Source organism: Dromaius novaehollandiae, chromosome 3 (assembly GCF_036370855.1).
Source record: "Dromaius novaehollandiae isolate bDroNov1 chromosome 3, bDroNov1.hap1, whole genome shotgun sequence".
NCBI lineage: Eukaryota > Metazoa > Chordata > Aves > Casuariiformes > Dromaiidae > Dromaius > Dromaius novaehollandiae.
In genome coordinates this window covers 20,431,794-20,452,320 of record NC_088100.1, presented here as the reverse complement: position 1 = coordinate 20,452,320, position 20,527 = coordinate 20,431,794, and the positions used below count along the sequence as shown (strand labels likewise).

At 36.4% G+C, this 20,527-nt stretch overlaps 1 protein-coding gene across 2 annotated transcripts in view; it reads right to left on the bottom strand.

Annotated features, from left to right (window-relative positions):
* Positions 1 to 20,527, bottom strand: part of EIPR1 (EARP complex and GARP complex interacting protein 1) — a 109,189-nt gene that overhangs the window by 52,612 nt on the left and 36,050 nt on the right. For both annotated transcript variants that reach the window (XR_003260207.2, XM_026106838.2), the window contains exon 4: positions 11,343 to 11,499. Coding sequence is in view for 1 of the 2 variants with exons in the window: in XM_026106838.2 (XP_025962623.1) it covers positions 11,343 to 11,499 (157 nt within the window). In the remaining variant the exon portion in view is untranslated. The remainder of the gene's footprint in view (positions 1 to 11,342; positions 11,500 to 20,527) is intronic.

Sequence of the window (20,527 nt, the reverse complement as noted above, 5' to 3'; positions counted from 1 at the left end):
AGCAGAACAAGAACCACAGTTTCTTAAAAAAAATCTAAGGTCAAGATGGATGAATTTAGTTTAGGTGCTTTTTTGGTTAAGAGGCTGCTGAGAAGAACGAGGAGAGAAGAAAGGTTGACCGTTATTTTGGACAAGACCCTCAAAGACACCTACCTTGGTGTTTATTCTGGCTCTTAAATTATCTTCACATTCAGAAAAACATAACTGTTGTGCATATAAATATAAGAGCATCCCACGTGGAGCTGATGCACAGAAACAGTACTTCCACAACAATTTTTTGAAAAAAATTTCCTTAGAGTATCATGTTACAGTGTTGGCAAGCCAAAAGCTTTAAAAAAAAATCATAAAGCAGAATGCAAAATACCAAAGCATCAGCCTCAATTAATATTTGTATTTACTTTACCACATCTGTGTCTAAGGCTGCTGTATAATTAAACAAGTTTACAGCAAGAAAAAGTAGTGCGATTCTTGCTGTAGAGAGCCCAATCAATTTCAGCAATGAAAAGATACATATGTACATATAAACATAATAAAGAAACCTAGTAGTTTACAATCTAACAGAAAGCATGGCAGTGAATTTGTTGTATGAAAGCAAGGTATACGACTCATTTTATGTAGGGGCTCCCAAAAATCCATTTTGTAGAAACATCTGTTAAATTCCTGCTAAGCTGTTCACGATTTAAGGTGATGATCAATAGGTGAACATCTCTACAATTCATTAACAACCTCAGGCTTGTGTCTGTTTGGCCGCTGGCATGTGTGTTAATGTTTAATATTGCTTAAGACAGAAAAGCAAAATTGTGCAAGCCTATTACACAGACTCCATGCATGAGCTAAACTGACAAAGCTGTCACTGATAAAATCGCAAGTCATGAGTAAATAGAAGTGGGAAACAACATCCCTAGCCTGTAGTGTAATCAGCTTACCCACCTTCCGCACATGCCTGCAGCACAGTAAGAGTAGTTACTGGTGGGTGCAATGCACAAACAAGTTATGCAACCAAATACCAAGTGTGCAAAACAGAGCAGCAAGGCTTACTTTATAGAAAGGAAGTCTGAAAATTGTTAGTCACAGCTTAAGACAACAGTCAGCTATGCTCTACTGAGTTTATGTCTGGAGAACTTGTCAAATGCACAAGTTCTATGCACAGATGATTTTTACAGAGTGTACGACTTCTTACAGCGCAGCCTATAGTTCTTCGGATCATAGTAACTGAAGGAAATCTAGGATTCCTACCTATAGGCTCGGGGAGTGAGGCTGATTCTTTCTTTGTGTTCAAAGAGATGATCTGTGCAAAGACACCATAGAATGGGGAACCCAAAGGTGGCACTAATCATAATCCACGCTACAAGGTAACTGTGTCGCTTGTGCATGCTCAGGTGCCCAGGCTCTCTTAGACTGGCTGCTCACCTTAAAAGGATGATCTTATCAACTTGGGGGGCAGGGGGGTTAGGGGAAGAGTTATTTCCCCAATTTCATTCGGTATTGGAGACAAAACCTTAAAGTTAAGAATAATATGAGGATAATTTTGCCTGTTTGCTCCTACATATACTTATTCCAGAAAGATCAGGAATGACTTTATTTAATTTCCAGAATCTTTCCAGAAAAAGTTGTGCTCTCAAAAATGAAAGCAGTTAACTGGATTCTTAAGGACACTGCCTTCTCCTCTGAGGTCTGCCTCTTACTAGCAAAGCAACTCAATCTCTCTAAATGCGAGCTTGATTTGACACCAGAAATACTGAGCCTAGATAAGGTGACTATACGCGAGCACTATCAGCAGGCAATATACATGACACACACTATCGGTATAATTGGTTTCCTTTCCTGTTTTACAAAGTATTTGTGATTTAGGTTACAAGACAATACAAGATACAGCATATAAATGAATACCAAACTCTAAACATGAAAGCAAGAGCATCTACCACAAGAATTAAAAGATTTATGCTAAAGAAACTGAAGCAGTCACAGAACCACTACGTCTGCACGTTGATTGCCAGCTCTGAAATTGCAGCGAGCCATCCTGTGCTACCCCAGACTGCACATCTCGCTTTACAGCCCGGCTTTGCAGAGGATCGCGTCACAGTGGGAGACATTTGGCTCTGCTATGTTCGAGACCTCAGTACTATTCCCAGTCTTGTCTGCAGTTATGTTGTCTATCTAACCTAAGAAACTGGCAAATGAATTATCACATGAAAACAACACATTTCATTGACTTGTAAAAGTGCTGTTAAATACGGTTATAACAATATCAGGGTACAAGCAGAGATTATAATCCCTAGCTCCTGCTGTTCCGCTGATTTCCATTAGGCTATAAATTGTAGCATTGCTTTGGTTTGGCCAGAGTAGGAACATAAAAGACAGAAGTGTCTTCCATTTATTAAAGTTAAAAATACATTGTCACAAGGATATTTACAAAATGTTTCTACTATAGAAAACAGTACAGTATGGATTTTTATTATTTCTTAAAGATGAAGCCTAAAGACTGTTTCATGGAGGAGACAGGAGCTTTTTCAGCCTTTTTTTTTTTTTTTTTTTTTTTTTTTTAAAACAGTTGTGCATTGTTACTGACATTCTGTGAAATATGAAGTAGTCTAACAAATACAGTAAATTGAGAAGATATTAACTTTCTTAAAGTAATTATAGACCATTTGCAACAGTAATATTTGAATATTACAGCAGAAATACTCACAAATAATACTCCAACTTAATGCAGATGTGCAAAAGCATTTTAACTTCACTGTTTCACCCATATCTTCCCATATTCCTCAAATGCTAGATATATAGAACAGCTCTTGCAGACGTGTTAAATTTCTGTAGAGTTACTATGATGAACATTTTTATGTTAGCATTTAAATTATCCTACTTTTATTAACAGCTAAAATATCTGAGGAATCAACCACTATTTAAAAAAATTTAGGAAGCCGTTAGCATTTCAGAGCAAGTCTACACTAGATACTTCTGCTGAGACAGCAGAAGGTAATATACATGTGTGTGTGGGGGGGGGGTTGGTGACATATCTATGATAACAAAAGGTCTACAGTATACACAGTTCACCTGTGGTAAGAGCGCAGTGGTTTTAGCAACATAGTTTATTGTACCTGTTGAAAGCTCTATCCCATGTCAGAAAAAGCACTTTACTAAGAATAAAGCTGTATATCTGCCTGGAGGGTTCACAGACACTACTATGCAAACAAACCCTTTTTAACAGCTTAAACCTATTTGTTAATACACACTACTACTTTTCTAGTAGTATGAACACCTTGCAGCAAAGCACCCACGGAGTTCTCAGGGAAATGTCCTGCCTGGCCTCTGGAAGACACATGATGCTAGTAGTGTTTTCCACATACTAATGGGAAGATTAGGGGCTGAAACAAGCCTATTTGTTAGATAGCTGGAGGGTGCAAAAACAATACCTGTCAACTGACTTTAGAGGAAATACATATCTATCTTTTGGAACAAGATTTGAAGATCTTTAATATGGGATTTTTTAGAAGATGACAGCATGGATATAGCGTGTCCTTGCTATTTTATTGCTGTCTCTCGAAGAAACAGGTCATCTGCATAGTTAAAGAGGAGCAAAATAAAACAGAATACACATCTCAGTACATTTCTGCAATACAACATGAAAAACGTGCCCAAAAGTGATTGCCTAGGATTTGTACTGAAAGTTGCAAAAAATCACCCTTCTTCTGTTCAAAAGAACAACAGCAAAACCAAGAATGATAAGCGATTACAAGGAGAAGGCACAGGTGTACCCTTTAATGCCCCTAATCCAATGGCTGTGGACGCTAGGGGAACTGAGGTGACTAGATTGCAAGTAGCCAGGACTGCGCGCTCTCGCTAAACATCTCCATCGCCACTGTCTGGGAACGCTGGGCCAGACAGGCTGCTGGAGGCTGGGGGGCATTCCTTAATTTCTTACATACATGTTACCAAATAAAGGTACTTAAGCAAGAATATACAGGAATCAATTTCTGAATCCTGTAAAACACACTCAAAAAGCCTGAATTTTTAAATACCATTTAACCACATGTCAGCAATATTACTGAATCTATAATCACTCTAGCATACTGTGCTAGGAAACATGTATTCTACTCTGAAAAACAAATATTCTCAGTTGTCAACACTTTTGGTCCTCCAGAGAGCAAACTGGAGTCCAAGACTGAGAAAACAGGGACACTTGTTCAAAGGTAGTTCCTCATGAATGTTTTAAATTTTTCTGCATAGTTCCCCCCCCACTATGTTGCAACTTTGTTTTTTAATATTTCCCATCAACCTTTTAACCCATTCAATAAACACTGTGAAAATAAAACCAGCTGGCAACTACTTACATTGTAAAAAATGAGTAGTGACAAAATACAATCCTAATTTTTTTTTAAGGGCTGAGAATAGCTTAAGTAGCATTATAAATAAGAAAACAAAACCCTTAAAAAAACTATTAAAATAGCTTAATTTTCTTTCAGTGGAGAAAAAAATCCCAACTAATTCTGCAGTAAGAGATGAGGGAAGATGACAGCAAGGTGAGAATTAAAGTGAAATACTACTTTCTAGCTGTGAGGGAGGAGTGAAATAATACTCTGCAAACTCTTGTCATTTTTAACTTGCAGAGTAGCAGTATTTCTATACTATCTGTACCATGACTTACAAATTCAAGGTAAAGGCAACAAACTTCTGCAAGAAGTTCAACAAAACTGAATTTCATTGCAAGCATATGAAATCAATTGAACCTCTCCGAAGTGGTCAAAGGTAACGGAAGACGTCACTAAATCAAGCTCTACAGACACACTAAGTTCACATACATGAAACAGCATATTTTGCTTGCACTTGCTGCAGGTACTTCACCTGCTTTAAGTACTTGCTGCAGTGTCAGATTTCACTTTCACTAAGTTTCCCTTTCCTTTATAGGTCTGCGGTCAAATAAATCGTGGCAAAAAATTAATATAATTAGTTAGACATATGACACAATGTGTTATTATTTCACTAGCCAGTTAGAGGATCACAATTATTCCCTGGTATATGTGAGTACATTCAATAGCTTTAAGTTTTAAACCAATACAATATTAGCCAATAAATTTATTGAAAATATTTGAAGGCAGGAATGAGAGACATGTTTTACAAATTACATTGCTCACTGTGGACATGTTTTAGAGGATGACAAAAGTGGCAAATGAGATCAAAAAATCTAAGAAAGAGACAACAAATGGTTTTATTTAAAGTAAAGGATTTATTTAAAGTAAAGAATAATCAAAAAGTCAAGAGAGCAAAACCCTGTAAAGAATTCAGGGTATTAAAGAATTTGGGGGGAAGGGAGAGAGAAGTAAAGCATAAAATAAAGTTACATTTTTAACATTTTAGAAAGGATCAGAATACAAAGGGGCAAGTGACAGTATTGAAAAGGAGCTGTAAGTTATATTTCAAGTCAAAACACCTGTTATATAGTAAGTTTATCTAAAAAAAATTCTCTATACACTTCATCTTTGTAATACCAGAGACAGGTGATAGAGAATACAAGCATGTGGAATGAAACAGGTGTAGAACAATTATTCTTAAGTGCTGATAATTCTTTGAATCTGTCTGCGATTAATCAGCTTCTCTGAATATGCCTCTCCTGATAGTTGTGAAATTTTGTGCGTTATGTGAAGAAACTGAAAGGCCTATGACACAATTATTATCAGTTGGTCAGCTGTTAAAAAGCAAAAAAAATAAAAAAACTTAGAGGTCATTTTATGCCCTAGGCAACTGGCACTCCTGACACTCTCAAAAGAATCTCTACAAAAAAATCAGAGGAACCTCCCTACATGCAATTATTTCCTTTTTTAAAGGCCAAAAGAAAATAAATAAAAAAACCCCACAGACCTCACTTCAGGAAAGTACTTGTTCATTTGTCTTCAGGGCATTAATTTCAAATGTGCTTAACTTTCATCAGGTGATTGTGTTCCTAATGGAATGAATATGATCAAATTGGAGCTATAACATGTTCAATATATTGATATCTTGAAAACATCAAACTTCCGTTCAAGTTGAAAGGACTGTTAAAGCAAATTTGTGTTTTTATAATAAGCTGACTTTAATCAGGTTGTTCTATACTGTGTAATCACACACAGAAAGAAGAGATGGGACTTGTCAGTATGCTATTTGGAGACCTAATATGAAAATCAAAATAAAAAATAAATATTTTAATAAGGCAAGAAAAAGCCATGCTGTTTTAGAGCTGGTACTGGACTGACGTGAGCTGCTACTTTGCTAATGGAAGTAATTTCTTTTTAATGAGAAAGATGATACCAACCTTTAAGTTGTCACAAAACTATTTAAAATAACAGAAATACTAGTCTACCTCTACCCAACCTGGAATCAGGGCAGGGTGCTCAAGTATATACCCACCAACTTAAATTTTATCTGCTTTTAAGTGGCAAATGATATCTTATGCTTAGATTTTTCATCTAAAAAAAAAATTCTACTTGCAATCTGATCTGGAAAGGAGAAAGAGCGAAACAACTTCCTCTCAAGTTTAGGGGAAGGCTTTTTTTAAAAAAAACCCAAAAAACAAAAAAAACATGTTTTTACGTTACTACAGGACAATGTTCTAGATTATATAGTGCTTAGGGACAAAGAACACAAGCAAAAAATTCTCTCTGTCACAGAGCAGCATAAACAAGCACATGAAACTAAAACCACAAACAACATGAAGAGGCAATAAAAAAGGAGGGAAGCAAGTGTTTAAGGAGCAAGAGTTTTAATTTGAAATGGGGGAAAAACACAAGAGGACTGACAGATACATCAGGAGATAGATGATATTATGAAAGCCAAATATGAGGGATGATCACTTTGTCACATACATAGGCCAGAAGGAAATTAGACTATTGCTTTCCTCACTACAGACTACTTTTTTCTTTTTTCTTTTTTTTTTTTTTTTTAATCAGAATTGAAAGAAATCATAGCACAGGTGCAATTGCATCGTCACACGTTGCTTCTTCAAAATAAATTTGAAACTTAAATGCCTTTCCCTATGAAACGCTGTTTCATGGTAGAACTAGAAAGTTGAGGCAATAACACAATTAAAGAATAATTTGCTGCAACTGGCTTAAATCCTATTTTCTCCATGAGGTTCACTGGTTGGTGTATCCTGAGAAGACATCAACTATTTGTCTTTAGTTGAACTTTTGGTGGCTCTGATGCCTCCCAAATAAAAGGAAAAGCGTAAATCAGAACAAAGCAAAGTTACTAGCCCTTGACAGAGCGACCCCCAGCCTCTGGCCCTCCCACGCAGGAGCTCATCCCACCACCGCCGATTTGCCAGAAATGTGACTGCCCTGCTAACAACCAAACAGGAGCGGAAGAGAGAGACTGCTGTGGGTACCTAATTTTCATTAAATTTGTGACTAATGGCTTATTAGACTTGTCTACAGACTTCAAATGAGAGCATAAGGACTGTTCTGAATTCTTCTGTGGCAACCAGCAGCTTCTGACAGTCACAGTAAAGTGAAGATTTTCTTCACTCAGTCCCATTTAAAGGGGATATGTATGCAATAAAATGCCAGGTCTTTTAAGACTAAATGAATGACAAGTATATATATTAAAAAAAAAAAAAAAAAAAAAAAGATGGCTTCTGTCATTCTGTTAGGTTATTAGGTTACGGTCACTTATTAAAGTTATATCTGTTTTTACCTTATAGGTCTAATGTGCAAATTTAGAGTTGCTTGTACATACTTCCAATGCCAAAGCAGGCAGCTATTCTGTCATATGAGCCCTTTGCAACTACAAGCTCAATTCTAAATCTAGAGAATTTTGCACAAAGACGTGTAAAGACAAACACAGTGAACTTCCCCTCTAAATCAAAAGCATAATTAGCAATACTAGTACACAGAGAAGACTTTAAATCAAATCGCAAGCCTTGATGTCCAAGCACTCTTAGGTATGTTTGTTTGCTCTTTCTAAAATATATTTTTTCATTCTCCTTACAGTAGATAAGAGTATCTATTTACCTGCTATAACGATCCAAAAAAAAAAAAAAAAAACAAATTCTGTTCAAATATCTAAACATTTTCCCTTAGAATAGAGTCAGAGCAGCCTGTTACCTCCAACACTTACTCTTTCCATCAAGACAATTTATGTTTTTCTTAAGATCACTACTTTCACTTAATAGTTTTAACTTTTTCTTCTTGTACTGTTTTTTAACTTTAAAGGAGAACACAATGTACTGATAAATAAGTTTCCTTAAGAGTCTCTTTTTACTATTGGATATACAAAGTCCTTCATGATAAATCCTCTCAGAAAGTGATTTAGTAGTCTTTAACAAAAAGCAGTAAGGCTTTAACATTACACATGCAAGACACAGACCATTACTACTCATCTTTTCCAGATTATGTGTGGAAATAGCCTATTTATAGTACCTTCTTCTTTTGTAAACTGAAAATGTGCTAGTATAAGTTTTTATTGATAAACATGCCCCAGTCCTTAAAACAGGAGATTTTTTAAGAGAATTTCTTCCCTTCTAATTTCTTTTACATTTGATAATATTTGTAGTCCATATTTAAGATTGATCAAGCAGGATATAATAAGAAAATCCAACGTCCATACGGAGAGAGGCTTACCAAAGTGATCTCTGCCTATCATCATTTCAAACACATCCACCCTTTTCCAACTTTCTTTAGCCTCTGTCTAACATCTTCTACATAAAATGCAAATTCTTCATTCTTCCCCCTTCAGGCCTCCCACTATTCTCAACTCTGTAATCTCTTTTCACTTTCCCTTTGCACCTGTACCTGTGTTACCCACCTAACACTTTTCCCTTACTGATTTCACTTTTGGCTTATTCCAAATTTACTCCATGGACCGCCACCTGACTTGCTTCACTTGTTCCCCCTCTTTTTTGAAGCATACCTGGATACTGAGCAGCATTTGCCATGCTTGGAATACCAAAAGCAGGATGTTAAGCAGATACAAACAAGCCTGCTTCTAGCAGCTGATTCAGCAGAATCTCCTGCTTCGCACCTATGCTCCTGACACAAGAAAAAAGTCCTGCTGAGTTCACGGTTCAAGAGCTTGTAGTTTACACTGTCTCTCACGGCTAGTAGGATCCTCCCTCTCTGAGAACAAGGCTGTCAAGTCTACTGTCAAAATATCTGTAGGAAACTGAAAAGGAAGTGGGATAGTAGGTTACTCCTAAAACTTAAGTCATCTGCTTTTTAACAGAAACAAGTTTGGGGATTCCTTCAAACTGGACTCAAAATAGTGATCAAAGTAACAGGCTCATTAATTGCTCTGTTTCCTTAGCCACTCCTGTCCAAAGTGTACCATGGACAGCCTCTTGAAGCCTATCCAATTGCAAGTTTTACTCAAACTTTTAAAACAATACATAGAATAACATCCTTGCTATTATGTTAGTGTATACCGTGTGAATATGTATTTTTATCTATAAAATGAAGTTACAGAAAGGGCCCGTTTTTGCCAATGCTCATAATTATAATACCCCACAGAGCTCCCTGAATTTTGCTCCCTGAATTCATCCCTGAAAGGATGAAAAAAATCTTAGGTTTCAACCAAACAGAGCAATTGATGGGCCTATCTGTTTGCCTAATTTAAGCATCTACTTAATTTTCTGAAATGTCTCTACGGCCATAGAGAAGGCTTTTTGAGTAAAAACTCTGTTGAGTACTAGATTCAAAGCTTAGTAGCAGTACACATTTTCAGTAACTGAAAGTGAACAATAATGCTTAGTTTTTAAATACAGTAACTCATAAAATGCAGATGAAACAGAGCTGAATAAAAGCACTTTTCCTTTTCACCTGCCCATAATGGCTTGGACATCAGATTTTCTCTAGAGGTTTTGCCAGATTTATTTCTAAATATGTTGAGCAGGAGGAACACAGCATTCAGACAGCGTTCAGACACAAGTGAGGGAAGTTTAAAATTTTAGTCACAATGAATTAGAAATACTTTTGTCTTGGTTCATGGAAGACAAGTGATATTAAATGATATGTCCATGCTCATTTTTAATAAGAAATGCCAGAGACATTCAAACTTAGCATTCCATAAAAGTGATGAGATAAAGATAAGGAAACACAGGATGAGTTTTTCTTAATGGTCAGTAAACAATCAAACAAAACCAATACTCAGCATAGAGGAAGTGGAAAAAAAATTCTCTGTTCCTAGTACACAATACTAGACATACAATATTTTAACTATAAGGCTTTCTTAAGGAAACAGAAGAACAATGCAAGAAGTTCAACCTTAAAGAAAAGAAGGCAGAAGAGACAGAAATAAGACAGAACAGGGAAAACATACAGGGAAAGTACAAGTAGGTTGCCTGAGTACACAATGAGTAGCATTTTAAAGACAGCTTTGCTTTCTTCCTTTCAACTACAGTCAAATCTCAATTACTTACGGCCTGCAACCTAGATATCCATGAATACTGTGGATTTTCTGTGCTATGGATGCCAGTAAACAAAATATTTTCACATGAGCTAGAGATGTTGCATTTCATTTACAAAAAAAAAATCTTTATTATTACTATTTTTTTTTAATTCTCTGATAGAGCGAAGGGACTATACAACTTACATGACCATTTTCTACTCCTTATTCTTTCTGACAGACTCATTCTTGAGACCACTGCAGAACACAGTCTTACAATCTCGATTTTTCTTGCCAGTGGAAGATGGCCAGGTGGTCCCAAAAGATGTCAAACAACATTGCAGTTGGTGAACCGAATGAGTTAACATTTCTTTGCTCTGTGCTAGTTCAGGAAGCAGCAAGAACATGTCATACGCAAACGCACAAAGCAAAGGACTTGCAAATACACACTGAACAAATTTCACCTTCTGTTAAATAACAGAAAGGAAAGGGAAAAGAACCTCTGTAATACCCTTTGCAGTATCTCAGCCCTCCTTGTCTATTCTCACACAACAGAAAAGAGTAGTTAAACAGACACCATGTGATATAAGGAATTCTTATCTTAATAAACAATAAATTACTTGCAATTATGCCAAATCAGTTGAGTGAAGACAAAAAAAAGACCAAAGTGTAACATCGAATTTATATTCTATATAAAGACTGAAATGCTAAGTATTATACCTTCATGCAACAACGGATAGATGGGGCAGGTGGGGAGAGGCGCATTAGAACAGCACACAGGCTGTTACTCCATATGTGTTTGCAGGAGTATAATAAATGTTTTTAATCTATGAAACATCTGGGCCTAAAAATCCAATTTGTACTATTTCTTTAAGATAGAATAGTTTTAAAGTGGATAGTAAGGTTTCTACAACATAAATCTGCACAAAGCTAACAGTACAGGTCTATCCTTTAGGCTTTTTTCTAGGAGTATAAAATATGCAGAACCCTACCAGGCCATATTGCCATGGGCTGTGTTGTCAAGGTGACAGAGTAGCTCCAGGGTTTGAGTGTTGCTTGATGAATCATCAGGGGATTCATGACTGCCTGATTCCAATTCCTTCGGCATCCTCCAAACAGCAGCACATGTCATGACTTTACTGTCTGAAGCTAAGCAACAGAGAATAATGTTAACAGATCATTGTATAGGAGACATATTTTGTATACAGTGCATCAACATTTACACAAATCTATAAGCAATGCACATATGCTGTTTAAAATATTTTAAAATGTTATAGTAAGCTAAATTCAAAGAATGAAGAATATAGATACAGACACAGAGGTCAAGTTAGCAGTCAAATTCACACAGAACTCCAAATTAGCATGCATTTAACCCACTTCTCCCTGTTTTAAAGGCAAAATTCAGTTCTCACGAAAAAATAACTTCTGAAAGTAAGTTTTCTAAGCTTCATTCATAATATTGAGGTTAATGAAAATGACCCACTAGATATATTGCTTGAGCCCTTAACAATAATTATTCAGACACAGTTTTAACGTTTTGCTTTTAAGGGCTACCTTCAGTTGAATCTATAACACTATGTTGTAAGCTTTGCTACCCAAGACTGTTTATTACAAAACTTACTTTTCCACAAACATACACTCCTCTGTAATTCTAGTGAATAAAAACAGCTTCCAAAAGATAAACTGAACTTACATACAAATATATATATATAACAAAATACTACAATATATATAATGACAAGGCAACTATACAATGAGGAAAAAAGCACCACCATATGGTCTATGCCCATATGGTATTGCCCCACACCCCATACAGCTATTTGCAGCAGTGTAGAACAGGTAGAGATCAGAGAAGCAACACATATGTTCAAACTGCTAGAGTCTCTGGTCCAGGGTTCACAGAGGAATAACAATATCTAATACAGCAGGAGCAACCAACCAGCTGCAGTGATGCTAAGCAGAAGCAGGGGGGAATGACTACCTACTAAAGATGTTTTCCTGGGTGAGATCGTTTCATAGGCCTTTTTCTCACAGTTCGGTCTTCAAGTGCATTTGATTGATTTTAGTCTAGAGTGTCTGATTAAAGAGCCATGAGCAGACGTGACTTACTCAGATCAGTGAAAGTAAAACAGGAACAATTGTAATGAAAGTATTTTCAAAAGGAAGGGCAGTAAATCAGAAAAATGTCTTCTTAGGTTGAAATGCTACAAACATAGAAAATTGTCCCTATTACAAAGGAGACCAATCTGGGCATTATATATGCAAAACAGGCACCTAAATGACAGACAACAGAACAAAAAGCCATTGATACACAGTAAATAAAAACAAAATCTAAGAATTCAGACACACTTAAAAAGTAGCCACATGAAATAAAAACTGTTGGTAATTACGTCGAGTCAGTCAGAGAAAATGACCATTTCTATGAAAAGAAAAGAAGAGTTAGAGAATGACTTTTAATTTAAGGTACGTAGTTCAGAATACATGAGCATTGTGGATTTGAGAGAATGTACTAAATGTGAAATACAATACATGGTGTTTTATATACATATATATATACACATACATATACACACACACAGAGTTTATATATATACACACACATATATATATATATGTATATATATATATAAAACAACATGTTATACAATAGTCTGGAATTTGTATACAAGTTGTATACCATATCACGAGAGCATACATCTAAAGATGTAAAGATGATGGATAATCTCTTATTTATTAACACTTAATTGAGCTTTTACTACTTGTAGCGCATGCTAACTGATCAGCTATTTTTAAGTGATTTGAGGCAATTCCTTCACTCTGAATCAATGTGCCACTGCAGGTAGGAGAGGAAGCAGTAGCAGATGGCTACCTTTTTTAAGCAAGGGGCAAATAAACCCACAGTATGCACTGTACACTATGCAAGTAATAAATAACCTAAGCTGAAACTGCAATACAGTTTGAGAAGAAAAGATTTATCAAATATTTTGCCTAGATAGTCAATATGAGATTGAGTGTAAAGAACACTCTAAAGAAACATTTGGTGGATTATAATTACTGAAAGGTCTGCACCATGCATATCCAGTATCATGAGTCCTTGAAACATCATTTTAATTTCTTAAAACCAGTTTCACATTGGAACATTTTGAAATTGCGACGGTCTGTTCCCATGAAGAACTTAAAAATAAATAAATAAATAAAAATCAGAATTTCTTGCACAATTGGATTTCCAGATTATAAACCCTCAAACAGCTAAACAAGCAAAGCAAGCAGTGATCATCCATCATCAGTGATCATCATCAAGACTGAGGGAGACCGGAGGAGGAAAGAAAAAAAAAGAAAAAAAAAAGAAAATTTAAATCCCCTTGGAAGTTGATGTAATCAGGCTCCTGTGGAACTCTAGTGCTTTGAAAACTTCTCAGAAGCCACCAATGAAATAAATGTACTCGAATTTCTAATGCATACAGCAATTTTACAAAGATTTTATATTTGATTTCAAATTATAACTACAGATGCTGCAAATAAGCAAGCTGGAAGTGTACCTTGATATTCCACATGGAGTAGATTTGATCAAGTAGTAAAAACAAATTTATCAGACTTCCGCTTCTTGCAGACCTAGCTATGCCATTCCTTGGAGCCCAGCATAGCTTTCTCTCTGAAAAGCTGTTTAGCTGCTCTGATGATATAATGCGTATCAGATGCCATTTGCTCTTCCAAAATGCAAGAGAAGCTTATCTTTTTGAAATGTAATTTGACCATGGTAGATTTCTGTATTAATGGTTGTTATTTTGTAGTACTTACTTTAGGCAGCTTTTCTTTTTTTTTTTTTTTTTTTTTACTATTCATTTTTTATCTTAAAGAATTGCTCTAAGCTTTCTATATTACTGCATATCTTTAAAATACAATTTTAAAATAAGGGCTATCTATCAAACTTACTAGAGATCCTAATAGCTTGGAAGTTATTCATTCCCTTTCACAGAGGTTGAAGTAATTCAGCTACATTAGCTTTTTCTGTCCTTGTTTATGAAAATAGAATTAAAAATATCTACTTTTAATCATTAATTAAAAATGGCTTAGTGAGGTAATTATCACTTTTCTCTATAAATACCAAAACTTTAACCTCCTCTTAACAACTACATTATTTACATATTTACTAAATTATTTACTAAAAGTTTCTTCTTGAATTAAAAAACATATTACCTCCGCATCATTTTATAACATAGATGTTCCTGTAAGCACCAAATAATAGTAAAAAAGATCAGAAGTAGAGATTGGCTCAGAATTTCATATGCAAGAGTCTATGACATTACATCTCTGTTTCACTTCATTCAGGATTGGCGGGAGAGGATAAAATCCGTCGTGCATCAAAAAGGGCCATGCTTCCTCCAACACAGACAGACAGCGTGCTCAAAACTCAACACTGTCATCACAGACATTATTGTCTGCTTTTAACTGCATTTGAAGATGCTCATGGAAGATTACAGGACATTTTCCAGCTGTTAAATGATCAACTATCATCAACAACTGTATGTGCATTACAAATCTTCAGATTCTATTTTAAACTTTGGAGGAACTCTGCTGTTAGATATGTGGCTAGATCTGTAGTGCAGAGACTTCATTCAGAGCACTATTCATTTCTCCTTGCACTTTTTATGTACTAATCTACAGTTCTGACACCTTGTTCATTCTCAGACATGTGCAACTAAAATGGAATTGCCACAGCTCCCTGTGGAACTGCCCCAGCTTCCGTGTTTTAGATATGCCTGGTCTAATCCACGGCTTAATTTCTCTTTATATAAAGCACATGTGAAAAAAGGTATCTTTTACTCTCTGGTAGAAGAGAAAGGAAATTCCAGGACTGAGCAAAAGCGTCACTTCATTAGGACAGATGGAGTTCTTTGGCGGGTCGTGACTCTTTTTAACCAAATAACCAGTAGCAACTACAGGAACCCGCAGACATAAAATAACTCTCATTACATAGAAATTCAGGTCCCAAGCTTCTCATGAGTCTATAACAAAAATCACTAGGAGTACACAGTATTTGTGGAATTATCCATACAGGCTTATTTCTTAAATGATATTAAAATTTGCATACCCAGTATTACTATATAGTTTCACTATAGTTTCTAGTGTCATTGCTTGCCCAGAAAATCTTCATGCAAATACAAACCCTAGCTTTTCCCTTCTTTTACTAAATCTTCATTTCACCCTACTGCATATATGCAGTAAAGAATGTTTTCATCTATCACCCCTTGTACAATTTCTCAGACACAATGCAAAATTAAGTACATTTCTATAAACACGTACCTGTCAGCACTACTTTCCCCTAAAATACAAAAGACAAATAGGAATGCAATATTTAAATGACACCACCAGTTATTCTGTATAACAAAGAATACAGGAAAGCAAAATACCTATAAGTTGCACTTCTAGGTCTTCTTTAAAGCTATTTAAATTGTCAAAAACTGCTTTTCCAGCCTTACTTCATATTTAGACCAGAATTTTTCTGTATTTTATGTCACAGAACCAATGCAAGCAAGAATAGATAAGGCTAGGCTAGTTTATGACTTTTTCTGCTGTGTTGTTGTAACTGAGCTTATTAAGAAAAACATTAAACAGTTTAAGCACAATGTGAACCTATCTTGTGGACCTAAAAGTTACACTTTCATGGAGTATAACTGAAAGGTTTGCAGAAGGCAATCTCACTGTATCTGTAAAGCATTGTTCACAGAAATGATTCAGGAAGGAGGCAATAACATGTTAAATCTTTGTCACATTTAATCCTCATCATCCAAGAAAAAGCCCTTGCCTAATTCATTGTACATCTTCAGTATAACTTTCACTAGGAATAGTTAAAGCTGGGGTTAAACATACTATTCCAACTGCAACAACCTGCTAGGCAAGCATTAGTTCCTCCAACCTTATCAATACTACCTTCTGGACAGAGATCACCATATCCTCTGATCTGTCAGAATAGTTCTACCCAGTTTCTTCTCCCTGGTTCCACTGAAAAGATCAAAACTTAAAAACAAACAAAGCAAAAACAAACACAAACAAAAACACCAATCCCACATTTGGACAAAACTGAGTCAGAAAGCAGCTAAACATGCAGTTACGCTAGCAGCTCTGAGAGTGCAGTAACCAACTGCAGGGAACAATCTTCAGTGAGTTCATCCAGGGCCTAGGTGAGATAACCATGGCTACAGAGCACAGGCCTTCTTTAGTTGCCTACTTTACAAGTAGAGCAAGTGAGAAAACACTGTGCATGCAGTGTGCAATCTGCAAAAGGTCACAACTTGGTCAAATCAATACCAATTTTCACTGGAGCACTCAAAAGGACTTCTCAATGAGGGCTATTTCCATGAGAATTTTCAGCTTTCCACTACCAGCTGTTTCAACACACATGCAAAACAGGAGAAGCTGTAAACAGGTGAAGTATCCTGTTTATCTTCTTCCAAACACTGTTCCCCTTAGAGTGTTGCTGCAACTTAAGGTAATAACCTCTGAGAGAGAAATAAGCCTGAAAATTCTTCTGCCTGAAAGGTAAGCGTATCAGAAAGTCGTTAATAAGAGTTTGACAAGAAACACATACGTAACCTTAACTACAGCTACCTGTTACTGCTTTATAGAATTACATCATATACAACATATTAACTCACTGTACCATTGCTGGCTGGAATACAGTAGCCAGCAGACACTTCTTAACAACTTCACAATTGCTCTGCTTCTAACCCCCAAATAAAAACGTGAATGTAAGTACACAGACTGCTGATTCCAGATGCAATACATCTGCTCATGACGCTGAGAAAGTCACTCCTGTCCTTGTGAAAAGTTCTTTTTAAAAAATGAATTTTCAGATTTTTAAGCTAGAAGAGATTGTCTAAGCACCATACACAGCCCTTGATTTTACTTCAGCAACTCCTACAGTTAAAGACTTACACACTGAAAGATGAAGCGAGTTCTGCCAGGTCTCCAGATTTAGATGCTAGAACCTATGAATTCTAATGGCCAGAGTTGTTATAAAAATTCCCCTAGAAAACACCACAGCCTGGAAAACTGCAAGGAAATCAAGCAGACATCAGGTGTCATTATAAAAATCCATCTGTAGAGACTTCCTGAAAAAAATACAGTTTATTCTCTTTGATAAATAACAGCTTTAAAAAGGACACAACATGTAATTCCAGTAAACATACTAAGAAACCATTTGATAGCTGGATGACTGAGGCAGTAAATCAGAATAGATATACTGGAAGGAGATGCAGTCCAGTTTGTCACTGTAGACAGTAAACGTACTTATTTAGACTTTTTTTTTAATGTTATTGAGAACAAAAAAGCTATACTTGCTGTGTTGGAGCTGTAGGTGACTTAACAACCAAAAACAATCTAGTAATTTCACTGTTTTCTCACACCAAATCCCTTTTTTGAAACTCTCCCTCCTTGAATATATTTCATAAGGAAGCTAGAAGAAAAAATATTTTAGTTAAAACCTTGATGATCTGAGTTTTAACTAAAGAGTAAAAAAAAAAAAAAACCCTGAAACTGCTTTGGAGATGCTTCTACCACTCAAATATTACTAAAACAAAGATGAGTCAGAAAATCAGAACAAACACATGGAATGTAAAAACAAATCCTCATCAACAGTATGGACACCCATGGATACTCTGCAGGCCCAGGAGAGAAGAGGTCACGTACACAGAGAAACCCACCCGTTCCATTCACCTTTCTCTTTCAGGTGTGGACTGAGACACTCAGAAATTGATATAAGCCAATATATACTACCACTTTTCATACTCTGCCCACCACCAATTCACTTACTGCAGTTATTTCCCCCAAACTGAATCTGCCAGCATCTTGCATAGGCAGTGGACACATTAGAAAAGGTAGAGGAGAGATATATTTTAAAACGTGTGACTAAAAACAATACAAAACTTTACTATTTGATGACAAATTTTAAAACGGGATTTTAAGAAGTTAAAAAAAAAAAACCTAAAAATTAAAACTCTTAAGCGAATCAAATCTCTTAACTTAAAACTCTTAAGCAAAGTAATGCCAGTAGGCGCTGCCATAATATCAAGGGAAAAGTATAAGAACAAACTTGAATAGACATACCAGAAGTATTACCCCTCCCCCTCTCAAAATCCAGCAGACTCCAGTGGATTTAGATCTCAGTTATACAGGGACACATCAGCCAACATTATAGCTCACAGCTGTTCAATCATCTACCTTTTATTCTTCTGGCACTACTTGCTGAACAAAACCCACCATGCCACCGAAGCATGCTCTGACATATATAACTGCAGTCCTGACTCGTCACCACCTTACATCAGTCACCCAAAGCAGACCAGTTCCAGCTCTGCTCAGTCCTCCCTAATTATATCATTTTACACATCATTTTAATCTTGGTGTTCAATCATTCTTTATGGTTTTTCTTAACTAAACACATATGATAAATCACCCTTAATTGTTTCTTTCTCCCATAACACATTAAAGCCAGGTATTGCTAGTCTCCTGTTCTCTTTTCTTTCATATTTTTATAAGTGCATTAGCAATTCAGTATTTTTAAATTAATTTTCTATAAGTACTAACTATACACAGCATCTGCAAGAACAACGTTTTCCGCTCCACTTTTTGCTGTCATTCTACTTCTTTCCCCTGTGTTTAACCTTGAAACCCAAAGGACAATGCTTCCTACATCCCTGCCTGCAGATATTCACACCGGAGCTGGAGAAGCTGAAGTATCAGTGCCTGACAGGGTTTGCTCTTTGATCAGCTCAGGTGGTGCAAAGGCAGCTGGCTGCAGTTATTCTGTTGCCCAGGGAACAACAACTGAAGTGTGTACTTTCTAAATCTGCACGGGAGGCCCTTCTGCAGCATTGCCACAGCAGCTCTTGCTGTGCAAGGCTGAAGTGGTGAAGCTGCTATAGCTACAGCCCAGCTGGTGCCCATTAATGCTCGCGGTATGACAGGAATGAGCAGCTAGTGTTCAGAAGCCTCCTTCTTACCATTGACAAACAGAGTTATCACTCTTCCTTATTAATGAATGTAAACATCCTGCTCCCATTTTAATAAAATGAAGAAATCAAAACCAAAATGATTCAAGTATGCATCATTTTTTAAACAAGAACCTTGCAGCCTTTTTAGTCAATTCATTAAAAAAACAAAACAAAACAAAACACCCCAGCAGGTTCAGTCTATTCAGCAACACATCCTGTACTGTCACAAGAAGGGGGAAAAGAAACAGCATACCACTCTTTTTCTGGGTTAAGACAAGACAAAAATCTTGAATGCCTGCATAGTCTTTTATTTCACATTTTTATTCCTACATACATCTCACCCTATATATTTCAAAAAAAAATTAAGAGGCAGCTTGATTTTTTTTCCCCCATAACTCAAATGTATTTTTTTGATACTTTGATTTTGAAAGACATGTATACAGAAATAGGGCAGAAAAATAACACAGCAGCTCACTCTGTATCCTAATAGAAGCACGTTTTCAAGCAGAGCTGAAAGTAGGAATCAGTAGTTCATAAACAGTAACACGTTATGGTCCAGTTCAGCCCAGACATACACTCCTGCGCAGGACAGCCTCCATGCTTAGCTACTGTCTCACTACTTCAGCATGTGGTAAGCACTGCACAAGCTGCAGCCTTCTCATAGTTACTATGCAGATCACAGGTGACCACAAATTCACATTTATTGCATACCAATACAACACAGATATGGCTTAGGTCTTTAGACAATGGACTCCCATGTTTGCATTGTATATACATGATGCATACAGAGGTTTTAAACACCACACACACCAGACAGCAACACAGAGATAATGATCTAACGGAGCGTGCAAAGGAGTGCGGTATGACACATGGGAGAAGCAGATAAAACAATCATATTATATGGAAGTGGGAGACAGAAGCTGCAGAGAGCAAGCAGTCAGCAGGCTGAAAAACTGGAGAAGGCATAAATTCCACTCTTTCATAGTCTGATGTCCCTTATGCTATCCAAAGGTGATTTGAGACAATGTCACAGCACATCCCTTTTCTTCAGGATATGCTCTGCAAGTATATATATATTTGAGGGAGCTTAAAATTTCCTGACCGCATTTGTGAAATTCTGTCGTACAGGGACAGCTACGAGTGAAGAAATGTAGCCATTCCTATATTAACGAGCTGACCTTTGCAGC